Genomic DNA, 13,764 nt, shown 5'->3' on the forward strand with positions numbered 1-13,764 from the left:
CTCTCTCTTTCTGGATTATTTTTTTTTTGGTGAGACAGGGTGTTGCTCTGTCACCCAGCCTGGAGTAGTGCAGTGGCACGATCAGGGTTCACCGCAGCCTCAACTTCCCGGGCTCAAGTAATCCTCCCGCTTTAGGCCGCCCACCGACCAAGTAGCTGAGACTACAGGTGTATGCCACAGCACTAGTTAATTTTTTTTTTTTGAGATGGAGTTTTGCTCTTGTTGCCCAGGCTGGAGTGCAAAGGTGCAATCTCAGCTCACTGCAACCTCTGCCTCCCTAGGTTCAAGCGATTCTCCTGCCTCAGCCTTCCAAGTAGCTGGGATTACAGGCATGCACCACCACACCCAGCTAATTTTGTCTTTTTAGTAGAGACGGGGTTTCTCCATGTTGGTCAGGCTGGTCTCGAACTCTTGACCTCAGGTGATCCACCCACCTCGGCCTCCCAAAGTGCTGGAATTACAGGCGTGAGCCACTGCGCCTGGCCACCAGTTAATTTTTTTTTTTTAATTTCAGTAGAGATGAGGTCTTGCTATGTTGTTCAGCCTCGAATTTTGTTTTTCAAAGTGGAACACAATTATGAGTAATAAAGGACCCAAAATTCCTTCTCAGCCATAACAGCATGCTTGACAACTGCTGTTGCCTAGCTTGGGGGTTTCCAGCCTTGAGGTTGAGCCTACCCTAGGCTCAGTAGGAGGCCAGAGCTGAGCTGAGAACAGAGCCCAGGATGACTGTCACTCCTAATCCACGAGGTACAAAGATGTGGTTCTGTGTGACATCTTGAGATGGCTGACAACTCTCAGTCCCTATTTATTCTTAGCAAAGCAAACCACAAGCCTGAAAGCTGCTTGGTGACTTAGGGCATCAGTGTTCGGAAGGTCTCTATGGCGACTGATGTCCTGAGGTGACTAGACGCTTCCAGACATCAGTGCCGGTGGCACCTAGACAACACTTCTCACGAGGCTCCCGTTTTTCTGCAGACTAGGCTGTCTCTTCATAACAGAGCCTAGTTTCCATCAAAATGCCCTGACTTCTCGAGAGGACAAGCACTAATCTTTTTTAATTTTTCCATGCCCATGGCCGGTCAGAGAAGACCTATCTCCACCTGCCACGCTCCAGAGAACCTTACCCTTGAACCAGATTTGTCTAAGGTGGTGATGGTGATAACAAACACATCTCGGGTGTACTGATGGACAGGAAGTCAGGCGAGACAATGACTTGCTGCCCTGCTATGCTAATTTGTTGGCCAATTCATAGGAGGTGGCAGCTGATGTTGTAATGATAACTTAGAGGGCAGTGGCAGCAGGAAAGTTTTCTAAAAATGGCTTTTATTACAAGGCTTTCCTGAGTTTGGCTATACCCAGGCATTATGTCATTAGGAAAAACTGATGCCACTCAATAGAGAAAAAGAAATCTGTTCCCAAAGCAGACGCTTTCTGAAAGCTATTAGCTGTCTGCTTGAAATCACAACATTGAAGATTTCACAGCAACAGCAACACATTGTAAGGAAGCATTAGGAGATGTTTGCCTCTCTGCCTTCTTTATTAGTCATTCCTCTAGTAGGGAAAAGTGGGGGAGGAGAGGAAAGATGGCAAGGTTTCTTTTTTTTTTTTTAAATTCATTCACACTTAATAAAGCAAAACATAACCCTGATTTTTTTTTTTTTTTTTTTTTTTTTTTTGAGATCAGTCTCGCTCTGTCGCCCAGGCTGGAGGGCAATGACGTAATCTTGGCTCACTGCAACCTCTGCCTCAGCCTCCAGAGTAGCTGGGATTACAGGCGCACACCACCACGCCTGGATAATTTTTGTATTTTTTAGTAGAGACGGGGTTTTGCCATGTTGGTCAGGTTGGTCTCAAACTCCTGACCTCAGGTGATCCACCCGCCTCAGCCTCCCAAAGTGCTGGGATTACAGGCCTGAGCCACCATGCCCAGCACACCCTGATATTTAAAAATAACATCTCTCGGTTGCAGTGAGCTGAGATTGTGCCACTGTACTCCAGCTTGGGCAATGGAATGAGATCCTGTCTCAAAAAAAAAAAAAAAAAAGAGTAAAAGAAAAAAAAAAAGAGTTAACTACACTAAGATGGATGATGAAGATGTTTTGCTGCTCTTTGGTAAAATAATAATAATAAAGGGGTCAGCGTGGTGGCTCACACTTGTAATCCCAGTACTTTGGGAGGCTGAGGCAGGAGGACTGCTTGAGCCCAGGGGTTCAAGACCAGCCTGAGTAACATAGCAAGACCCTGTCTCTACAAAACATTAAAACATTAGCCAGGTGTGGTGAGTACACCTGTAATCTCAGCTACTTGGGAGGCTGAGGCAGGAGGATCCCTTGAGCCCAGGAGTTCAAGGCTGCAATGAGTTGTGATCACACCACTGCACTCCAGCCTGGGCAACAGAGCAAGACTCTGTCTCTAAAACAAATTAAAATAATGATAATCATCATAAAAAGCAAATGGTCAGGAAATTGCTCCCACTCACATTCATGGTTCCATTGATCTCTGCTACTGACTCATCATCTGTAGGAAACTGATAGATCTGGACTCCGTTGCTGACAAGCTCGCTGGTGATTTTGATTTTGAACTTCGTTAGCTCACTCTTCGAAATGGCATCTGCTTTGGCAATGATGGGGATGATGTTCACCTAGGGAGAGGAGGGCAAAGCGGGGTCATTGTTGGTAACCTGCAACTGATAGCAGCATCACCTAAGACTTCCACCAGCTGCCAGAGGGAGCCGCTCAGCCCAGTGGTCAAGGACTGGCCGCTTCTGTAGCCAAATGACAATACAATAAACGACAAGTACTAACTGTGCTAGGCACTGAACTAAGTGCTTTACATGAATTAGCACAATTAATCCTGACAATAACCCTTCTTTCCAGGAGGTATTATTACTATTTTGCCAATGAGAAATTAAGGCATAGGGAGGTTAAGTAACTTGTCCAAGGCCATGGAGCAGGTAAGTAGCAGAACTGGGATTCGAATCCAAACTCAGCCTTATTCCTAAGTCCATAGTCTTAAGCATGAGCTGTCTACCAGTTCAGATCCAAACTGATGAGCTGTATGATATCTTGGTATCAAGGTTACTGCTTGGGAGATATGAAGCAGAAAGGTGATAGCTGGGAATCTGTGGCTGACAGGGGAGAGGTGGCCTCTTCTTGCTAACAGTAAATTGTTCCAACCCATCGAGTCCGGGCTAGCCCCAGCCGGGCGTGATATGGACCCACATGAGAGATGGCAGGGAAAGGAGGCAGGACAGTGCTCAGCGAGGATGTACACCTGGCTCTCTTTCTGGCAAGAGACACTGAATAACCAACTCGGTTAGGTGAGGAAGAACCTCTAGTTACAATTTGATCTGAGACTTATGCAAAAAGAATTATACTGCCTGAGTCTCATGGTTAATTTCTGAGTAAGAAAAGCAGTATAAATGCCCAATTTCAGGCATCAGGAGAAAGGCCTAATGCCAACCAAAAGTTCAGTCCACCTGAACCCTAATCCTTGAAATTGCTCCAAGAAGGGACAAGGCTTTTACTGTCAGAAGGTAAAGAAACTTGAAATGCACGCGTGTTTGTGAGACAGAGCACACTAAGGTCAAGTTGACATGGAGAGCATAATCATTCCTGCCAGGAGACTCCAACAGGGGGGTGGGGGGGTGGGGGAGTGGGGGGCATAGGTGGCACTCAGGCCCCGGGCTCTGAAAGGGGAGTCTGGGAGCACCAGACGTGAAAGATAAATCCTGCCTCCTTTGCACTTTGGCTTAGGAGTGCCTCTGAAGGCTGATACCACACAGGTGGTGGGTCAAAGAAAGACTGAACCTTGGAGGCACCTCCCTTGAAGTCTTTCGCGGGCAGAGGGGTCAATGCCCTTGCCAAGATGAAACAGCAGGCAGAGCCTATTCTCCTTGGCACTTTCGCCAGGTCCCCATTGACACACCATAAACATATATCAGGCCGGGAGCAGTGGCTCATGCCTATAATCCCAGCACTTTGGGAGGCCGAGGGGTGGATCACCTGAGGTCGGGAGTTTGAGACCAGCCTGGCCAACATGGTGAAATCCTGTCTCTACTAAAAATAAAAAGTATCCGGGTGTGGTAGCGCATGCCTATGATCCCAGCTACTCGGGAGGCTGAGGCAGGAGAATTGCTTGAACCCGGGAGGCGGAGGTTGCGGTGAGCTAAGATCGTGCCATTGCATTCCAGCCTGGACAATAAGAGTGAAATTCCATCTCAAAAAAAATTAATTAATTAATTTAAAAATATATATATATATACAGACACACACATATATATCAAAGGTTTAACTCAGCCCATCCACCAGGCCTGCAGCCATGTGGCTCACCAATGCCCCTATACAGGACATGCAGGGCATGGCCACATTTCAAGAGCAGCCTTTTATTTATGGGCCATGAGCCCATTGCTGCAAAAAATGAAAAACCGTTCCTATTCTGATGAGAGCTGAAATTCAGTTTTAGAGTGGATGTGCTACTAAATGGCTGCATGTAAATTCGATTATTATTGTTTGGTATATAGTCTTGCTCTGTCACCCAGGCTGGAGTGCAGTGGCATGATTCCGGCTCACTGCAACCTCCACTTCCAGGTTCAAGTGATTCTCCTGCCTGAGCCTCCCCAGTAGCTGGGATTACAGGTGTGCAACACCATGCCCAGATAATTTTTGTATTTTTAGTAGAGACGGGGTTTCGCCATGTTGGCTTGGCCAGGCTGGTCTCGAACTCCTGACCTCAGATGATCCGCCCACCTTGGCCTCCCAAAGTGTGGGATTATAGGCATGAGCCACCAAGCCCAGCCTAAATTCAGTTTTTGTAAAATAAAAGACCATGGAGTCAGAGCTAGGTCCAAATCCCAGACCCATTTCAAGTTGTCTGAGGTTGAGCAAGTGACTTGACTTTCTGCCCCTCAATTTCATCATGAGTGAAATGGGAATAATAATAGTACTCACTGCTGGATTATTGGAAGGAAAAAATAAAATAATGCATATAAAGTACTCATCACAGCATCTGGCACACATTAAATGGTAGGTGAAAATGTAATTAGGCTTTCTGAAGAATCCCGTGATCAATTCTTTTGTAAAGCAAATAATCCTCTAACATGAAGAATCATTGTATAATTTATACATGGTATAGAATTTGCATTTTTAAGTTTTTTGTTTTGTTTTGGCTTTTTTTTTTTTTTTTTTTTTTTTGAGACAGAGTCTCGCTCTGTCGCCCAGGCTGGAGTGCAGTGGCCGGATCTCAGCTCACTGCAAGCTCCACCTCCCGGGTTTACGCCATTCTCCTGCCTCAGTCCCGAGATGGGACTACAGGCGCCCGTCACCTCGCCCGGCTAGTTTTTTGTATTTTTTAGTAGAGACGGGTTTTCACCGTGTTAGCCAGGATGGCCTCGATCTCCTGACCTTGTGATCCGCCCGTCTCGGCCTCCCAAAGTGCTGGGATTACAGGCTTGAGCCACCGCGCCCGGCCATGGTATTTTTTTTTTTTTTTTTTGAGACGGAGTCTTGCTCTCTCACCCAGGCTGGAGTGCAATGGCCCAATCTTGGCTCACTGCAAGCTCCACCTCCCAGGTTCATGCCATTCTCCTGCCTCAGCCTCCCAAGTAGCTGGGACTACAGGCGCCCGCCACCACGCCTGGCCTTTTTTTGTATTTTTAGTAGAGACGGGGTTTCATTGTGTTAGCCAGGATGGTCTCGATCTCCTGACCTCGTGATCCACCCACCTCGGCCTCCCACAGTGCTGGGATTACAGGCGTGAGCTACCACGCCCAGCCAAGTTTTTCTTAAAGCAAGACGATGCCTGATTCCCACAGCCATCTTTCTCGGGCATAGAAGCATTATAACATGGGGTCACAGATCTGAGTGTCACAGAATCTGCACTCTACCAGTAGCTAGCAATATGACAATGAGCAAGTCACTTAACCTCTCAGAGCTTCAGTTTTCTCTTCTGTAAAATGAGGCTAACAATAATGTGTACTTCATGGGGTGGGCATATAATGAGGGTTTTAATGTTAACTGCAATCATAAAAGTAATTATTGATAGTAAGAATGGTAACTTTCAAAGTCAAGTTTGCATGTTTGATTCTAGCCAGTTAACAATGGGACAAAGAAAAAACAGCTTTCCATTGCCAAAGCCTTTGCCCTTAGACCCAGGGAGCCGTCTTGCTAGTCTCCAAGACGGATCAGGGCAGAAAGACAGCTCAGGGCAAGCCCATCCCTAGTGCTGGGAAAACAGATCACAAAGTGTATGATGCTGGTGCTGGATCCATAACACCATCTTTATGGAGGGACAGGGAATGAGGGAGAGGATGAGGATGCCACAAATCTCTCCCGGAATCCCACATCTACTTTGCACAAGAGATCAGTAAGGGTGAGCCCCCAGCGCCCCCGCCCCTGCCTCCTATACCTTACTGTCCAGCTTCTTCATAGTCACTAGGTCCAGAGACTTCAGGGAATGACCCGTGGGGGCAATGAAATACAAGCAGACATGGATCCGGGAGTCATGGTAGGTGTGCAGCACTCTTCGGATCTTCAGCTCTTCCTGCAGGTAGGCCTCGAATTGTGCGTCAATGAATTCCACGATGGGCTTGTAGCTAAAAAGGACAGAGGTGAACCCCGTCAAAAACTTGGATTTTGACCCTGTCCCTTTTGGAAGTTTCAAATGCCCTCTGTAATCCTGACTCTCTCCCATCCAGCTGCATTTCTCCATCTCCCTTCAGTGGGCCTCCGATCTTGTCAGCGTGGCCACCTTCTTGGTCTCTACGTGAGCCAAACATATGCCCATCTGTGCACCTTCACTAGAACGCCCCTTTCTCTCTCCTCATCCCAATTCTGCCCTCCCAGACCTCAGGGCTCAGCTTAATGCCCTCCTCCTTCCTACGGCCTTCCCCACTTATGCCAGAAATCCCTTCTGCGAGTCAGGGGCATAACAAGAAATGGCATTCAATTACTTATTGTTGCTTCACAAAGATTCTCTCAACTAGATTGTCTTCCTAAAGGGCAGGGCCTGTGAAGGGCACTTCTCTGTCCCTCAGAGGGTCCCAACACAGCATGGAGCTCACTGGCCGTATCTGTAGAGGGGCTGATTTTCCTCCAAGCTGGGCTCATGTCTTTGCTTCCTTTATGTTGCCCTACAGTGCCTAGATGAGAGCTGGGTACACAGTGGGTAACGAGACCTCTCTTTGGCCCACTGCTGGGCAATCTTGTGAGCACATTCAAGGCTTTTGCTCATTCTTGCTAGGTTTAGTGGAGCTCCCCACTTGGCTCCCCCAAGGTCAAGATATTTTTCTGATTCTCATTTCTGCCAAGGTGGTGACTTTAAAATCTAAGTATTCAGGCCAGGCACAGTGGATCATGGCTGTAATCCCAGCACTTTGGGAGGCTGAGGCGGGCATATCTCCTGAGGTCAGGAGTTCGAGACCAGCCTGGGCAACATGGCAAAACCTCGTCTCTACTAAAAATACAAAAATTAGCCAGGTGTGGTGGCTCATGCCTGTAGTCCCAGCTACTCAGGAGGATGAGGCAGGAGAATCGCTTGAACCCGCGAAGCAGGGGTTGTAGTGAGCGGAGATCACGCCACTGCACTCCAGCCTGGGCAACAGAGTGAGACCTCGTCTCCAAAAACAAACAAACAAACAAACAAACAAACAAAACTAAGTATCCAGGCAAAATCTGGTAAAGCTACTCCCCCCTGCACACCCTGCACACGTGGACACAGGCCTGCCAGCTCACTGAGTCTCCACACACGGCTCCTCTAGGTGGCCCCCAAGTCTTGCCAAGGCTTCTTAAACAACAGTCAGCCCTCTATGTCTCTCTGTCCTGGGCCTCCCTGGGAAACTTCCCTCTCTCCCTTTCCCAGTCCCCTCCCACGTCATCCCTGTCACCCCTACAGCCTCCTTCTGCTTTAACTAGGTCAGCTTAACTCAGCTCTGCCTCTTGTTCTCATCTCTCCTATCTGTCTGCTGCCTCTCTGGCTGAGGGGCTGCCTCCCTTCAGGCTAGAAGAGGCTGGTCATGTGGGCCCAGGGCAGGGAGTTTTCAGATACCGCTGCCAGAACAGAACATGATGATCAAAGGAGGAGCTGGGTCCAGCCAATGCCTCCTACCTGCAGCAGCTCCCAGGCTGAGCCTTTTTGAAAGATCCCCCTAGTAGAGAAGGGGGAAATAGCCTTTTAAAAAAGAATCACAGGATCCTAGATTCTGAGAGCTGCAGCCAGAGCTGAGATCCAGGTTCAGGCTATCTCTGGAGCCCCAGAGAAAAATCTTTTATTTTAGATGGAGTTTCGCTCCGTAGCCCAGGCAGGACTGCGGTGGCGCGATCTCCGCTCACTGCAACCTCCACCTCCTGAGCCCCAGAGAAAACTCTAAAAACACAGTCCTTTCTTTATTCCTTTGATCCCTCTGAGCCACTGTTCTGAAGGGTAATCGCATCAAAGAATCTCTTGGTTGCAAAGATCCTTAGAAGGTTCCTGACGAATTTGGAGTGAGGGTGGGGGATGTATCCCCTAGGCTTATCTAATTAATTTTTGGATGTTTTGCTGATTTGAAATAGTTGATGATGGCACTGCTTCATTTTTTTTCTCAATTACATTACTTTTTTTTTTAACTTCATTTTTTGCTTTGCAGAAGGAATCAAAGGAGGAAAGAAAATAAAGCTAAAAAGTACATTTTTTAGCTCCCCCCGCCCCACCCCGGAATCTGTAGTGATACCCTGTGCCTGTCTTACTGCAATTGCCTCTGGCTCTCGGAAGCTCCCAAAATGTACATGGATCAGACCAGCCAAATCAGCCAATCAGCCACCAGGATTTGGTGCAGACGAATCCTAAATGGGTGATTTCTCTTCGTCTTATTCATCTCTGTATCCTCCACGTCTAGCCTGCTGTCTGGAACATAGTAAAGTTTCCCCTGCTGCTCTGCGTTCCCTCCACCCCCGGCCTTAGTGACTCATCTTCCCACGGTGGCCACCTCTCTCCCACACTCTGTTGTGCTGCTCACTGGACTCCAGTGGGTGGTAAACTAAATCTTTTATTCTTATAGGCTACCTCCTCCCAAACTGCTTCCTTCCTCTAAATGACACCTGACTATCCTTCAGAGATGCTGCTTTTCTCATGTCCTTCTCAACTGGAAATTTCTTCATCTCCACACCAAAGTCCCATGGATGGGCAGAGAGCGCAGCTTTCTTCTAGCTCTTGATTCCCTTGCTCACTGTGATCTCCTCATCTCCTCCATCTTCGACCAAAACCAGCTCCAACAGACTCCATCCCTCCCCATCACTACTGATAATCTTTGACATTTCAAGACAGCCGTTCTTAACACAGGGTTCATGGACCTCCTAGGTTCTGTGAATAGAATTCAGAGGATCTGTGAACTTGGATAGGAAAAAAATACATCTTTTTCACTAATCTCTAACTGAAGTTTAGCAGTTTCTTCAGCTACAGACATAGGTAACAATCTATAGTAATGTTAGCAGTACCTGTGATTTCATAACCAATAGAAATCACTGATACCATCATTTCCCATTCCAGTTGTTGCAAATAGCTCAAAATGGCATTTATACTCATTACATCCAAATTCTGATAATTATTAAGCCTGCATATAGATATTATTACTTCCAGAATTGATAGAGAAGCACATAGATTACTAAGTCACAATTTTTAAATATTTTAATAACTGTATTTTTAGTATACTTGGTATATTTTAGGCATTTAAAAACATTATTTTGAGAATGAGCCCACAGGCCTCACTAGATTGCTAACGGGGCCAATGGCACAAAATAACCCCTGGTCTAGACAATAATTCTTATTCATTTTGGATAATGATATGTACTATGAAGATACTCCAATAGGATAATGGGATATACATGTGATTGAGGGTTCAACTACTTTAAATACAGTGATCAGGGAAGGCTTCTCTAAGGGTGTGACATTTGAGCCGCAAGGATGAGGATGAGAGAGCCATGGAGAGATCTGGGCGAAGAGCATTCCAGGCAGAGGGAAGAGCAAATGTGAGGATGGTCCTGAGGCAGAAGCCAGTCTGACAGGTTTGAGCAATGGGAAAAAGGCCAGGGAGGTGGGACTTGGTGAACCCAGCTTGAGTAAATTATTCACAGTAGCCCAAAGGTAGAAACAACCCAAATGTCCATCAACTGATGACCGGATAAAGAAAATGTGGAGGCCGGGCGCTGTGGCTCACGCCTGTAATCCCAGCACTTTGGGAGGCCGAGACGGGCAGATCACGAGGTCAGGAGTTCCAAACCAGCCTGACCAACAGGGTGAAACCCCGTCTCTACTGAAAATACAATAATTAGCCAGGCATGGTGGCGGGTGCCTGTAATCCCAGCTACTCAAGAGGCTGAGGCAGGAGAATTGCTTGAACCCAGGAGGCGGAGGTTGCGGTGAGCTGTGATTGAGCCACTGCACTCCAGCCTGGGCAACAGAGCGAGACTCCATCTCAATAAATAAATAAATAAATAAATAAATAAAATAAAGAAAATGTGGAGGCCAGGTGCGGTGGCTCACACCCGTAATTCCAGCACTTTGGGAGACCGAAGCAGACGGATTACCTGATGTCAGGAGTTCAAGACCAGCCCTGCCAACATGGTGAAACCCCACCTCTACTAAAAATACAAAAATTAGCCAGGCATGGTGGTGGGCACCTGTAGTCCCAGCTATGTGCGAGGCTGAGGCAGGACACTTGCTTGAACCTGGGAGGTGGAGGTTGCAGTGAGCCAAGATTGCACCACTGCACTCCAGCCTGGCCACAGAGCGAGATTCCGTCTCAAAAAAAAAAAAAAAAAGACTGTGCCTTATTTCTTAGTATCTCTGACACCTCACACTGTACTTGTCACATAGTAGACATTTAAGTTTATAAAGTGGGTAATTAGCCAGGCCTGGTGGTGGGCGTCTGTAGTCCCAGCTACTTGGGAGGCTGAGGCAGGAGAATGGCGTGAACCCAGGAGGCGGAGGTTGCAGTGAGCCGAGATTGCACCACTGCACTCCAGTCTGGGTGACAGAGCGAGACTCCATCTCAAAAAATAAAAATAAAATAAAAAAGTTTATAAAGTGGACTAGGTTACCACAGCAACTTGGTTCTCAGTCTTGTGAATTCTCTCAAATCTGCCCCTCCTCTCTATCCTCAAAGCTTCTCTTCCTGTTTAAACCCTCATCATCTCTCCCATCCTCAAGAGTTGCCCCTGACCTCCTTGTCCCCCTCTAGACTGGCCTTGTGTATTTCTCCCGGCTCAGACAAGTTTTCTTTTTTATCTCTTTTTCAGAGATGAGGCCTCGCTCTGTTGCCCATGTGGGGGAACAATGGCATGATCATAGCTCACTGTGACCTTGAACTCATGGGCTCAAGTGATTCTTCTGCCTCAGCCTTCTGAGTATCTGGGACTACAGGTGTACACCACCACGCCTGGCTAATTTTTTATTTTTTTGTAGAGACGGGGTTTCTTTATGTTACCCCAGGCTTGTCCTGAACTTTTGGGCTCAAGTGATCCTCCTACCTTGGCCCCACAAAGTGTTGGGATTACAGGTAAAAGCCACCACGCTTGACCTAAATTTATTCATGCAATAACACCTATTCTCAGCCGGGCTCGATGGCTCACGTCTGTAATCCCAGCACTTTGGGAGGCCGAGGCGTGCAGATCATGAGGTCAGGAGATTGAGACCATCCTGGCTAACGTGGTGAAACTCCCTCTCTACTAAAAATACAAAAAAAATAAAAAAAAAATTAGCCGTGCGGGGTGGCAGGCGCCTGTAGTCCCAGCTACTCGGGAGGCTGAGGCAGGAGAATGGCGTGAACCCGTGAGGCCCAGCTTGCAGTGAGGCGAGATCACGCCACTGCACTCCAGCCTGGGAGACAGTGCAAGACTCCCGCTCAAAAATAAATAAATAAATAAAATAAAATAAAAGAATACCAATTCTTCCTTTCTCACAGATAACCTCTATTTTCAGTTTGCTGATTACTTTTCCAGACCTTTTTCTATGCATCTACACACACAAATAGAGAGAAATGTTTGTGGTTTTATTGGAGGGAATGGGGCAGATTTACACACATGGCATCATGATCATTCTGCAACTTCTTTTTTTCACTTAACAACATATCCTGGAGATCTAGCCATGTGAGTATATATGGATCTACCTCATTCTATTAAACTGGTAAACACAATTCCATGGTATGGTAATTCCACAGTTTATTTAATTGCTCTGTTTGTAGAAATTTAGACTGTTTAAGTTGTTTTTCATTCCATAACCAAAGCTGCAGTGAACATGCTTTCTGTATGCTTCTCAGGAGCATGCGCAGCTGCTTCTCTAGGCTGCATACTTAAAGGTGGAACTGCTGGGTCATAAATCATTCACATCTAAAATTTTAATAGATACTGCCAAGTTTGCCCTCCAAAAAGTCTACATCAAGTTTCAGTCCCATCAACATGAATGAAATTACCTCGTGTTAGTGGATAATATACCATCTTTTTGTTTTTGCAGATCTGATGGATAAAAAATATTTCATTGTTTCATTTTGCATTTCTCTAATTACTGGGGAAGTTGCATGACCATCATTTCCTATGTTGATTGTACATTAGTATTTCCCCTTCTGTAAACTATTTATTTCTTATTAAATTGTAGAAGCTCTTTTTCCATTTTAGAAGAATCCTTTGTCTATTATTTAGGCTGCAAATATCTTCTCCCCATCTGTAGCTTGTTTTTACTTTTGTTTATGGTATCTTTCAATATAAAATGGTTTTTTATTTTAATGAATTTAAATCCATCAGTCTTTTCTTCTATGACTTTTGAATTTTGCGTCACGATTGGAAAAGCCTTCTCTACCCCCAAAGTTATAAAAATATTCTCTGATGTTTTCTCCTTGTATTTTTAGAAATCTGTTTTTAGTCCAATGGGAATCTATTTTTGTGAATGGTGTTTGTGTGAGAGGGTCTCGTTTTATTTTTTTCCTAAATAGATGGCCTATTTTCCCAGCATCATCTCTTGAATAGTCCATTCTTCCCCTGCTGACTTACATATGCTAAATTTCCATATGAGCAGGAATCTGGTCTTAGACTGACTTTTCTGTTCCACTGCTCTTTTAGCTGTTCTGATGCCTTTACATCCTTACTTTCCATTCACTCAGCAATCACAGTAATCTGGCTTCTACCCACAGTTCCCCTCGAACTATTATTCTGAAATGTATTACTGACCTTCATATCACCAAACCCAATGAATATTTTTCAGTTCTGGTCTTCCTGGATACCACGTATCATTCCCTCCCATATGCTACATGATTTAGCTGTCCCTTGATTCTTCAATCAATAAAAATCATGATCATAATATCTTCAGTTTATGAGGCAGTAACTCTGTGCCAGGTGTTTGAGCATTTCACATTCCACACACGTCAAATGTGCTTCACCACAACTCTCTAAGGTAGGTGTTATTATTATTATTACCATCATCATCATCCCCATTTTACAGATGAGAAAACTGAGGCATAGAAAATGTAAGTACCTTGTTCAAGATCCCTGGGCTAAAAAGACAGCAAGATGAAATTTCAAGCCAGGTCTGAGACCAAAGCCTAGGTTCCTAAGCACTCCCCTCTCCAGCCTGTCCTTCTCAGTCTCTCCCTTAAATCCCCTTTTCTCCAGCATCCTTTTTTATTTTTATTTTTCGAGATGGAGTCTCACTCTGTCGTCTAGGCTGGAGAGACATGGCATGATCTCAGTTCACTGCAACCTCCGCCTTCTGGGTTCAAGCAATTCTTGTGCCTTAGCC

The 13,764-nt window shown here is 45.9% G+C and overlaps 1 protein-coding gene across 14 annotated transcripts in view; it reads right to left on the reverse strand.

Annotated features, from left to right (window-relative positions):
- SEPTIN6 (septin 6) overlaps positions 1–13,764 on the reverse strand; it is a 79,853-nt gene that overhangs the window by 32,161 nt on the left and 33,928 nt on the right. For all 14 annotated transcript variants that reach the window (XR_012430269.1, XR_012430272.1, XR_012430273.1 and 11 more), the window contains exons 4-5: positions 6,409–6,595; positions 2,483–2,644 (exon numbers count right to left, since the gene is read on the reverse strand). Coding sequence is in view for 9 of the 14 variants with exons in the window: in XM_005594460.4 (XP_005594517.1) it covers positions 2,483–2,644; positions 6,409–6,595 (349 nt within the window). In the remaining 5 variants the exon portion in view is untranslated. The remainder of the gene's footprint in view (positions 1–2,482; positions 2,645–6,408; positions 6,596–13,764) is intronic.

Source organism: Macaca fascicularis, chromosome X (assembly GCF_037993035.2).
Source record: "Macaca fascicularis isolate 582-1 chromosome X, T2T-MFA8v1.1".
In the NCBI taxonomy this organism is placed as follows: Eukaryota; Metazoa; Chordata; class Mammalia; order Primates; family Cercopithecidae; genus Macaca; species Macaca fascicularis.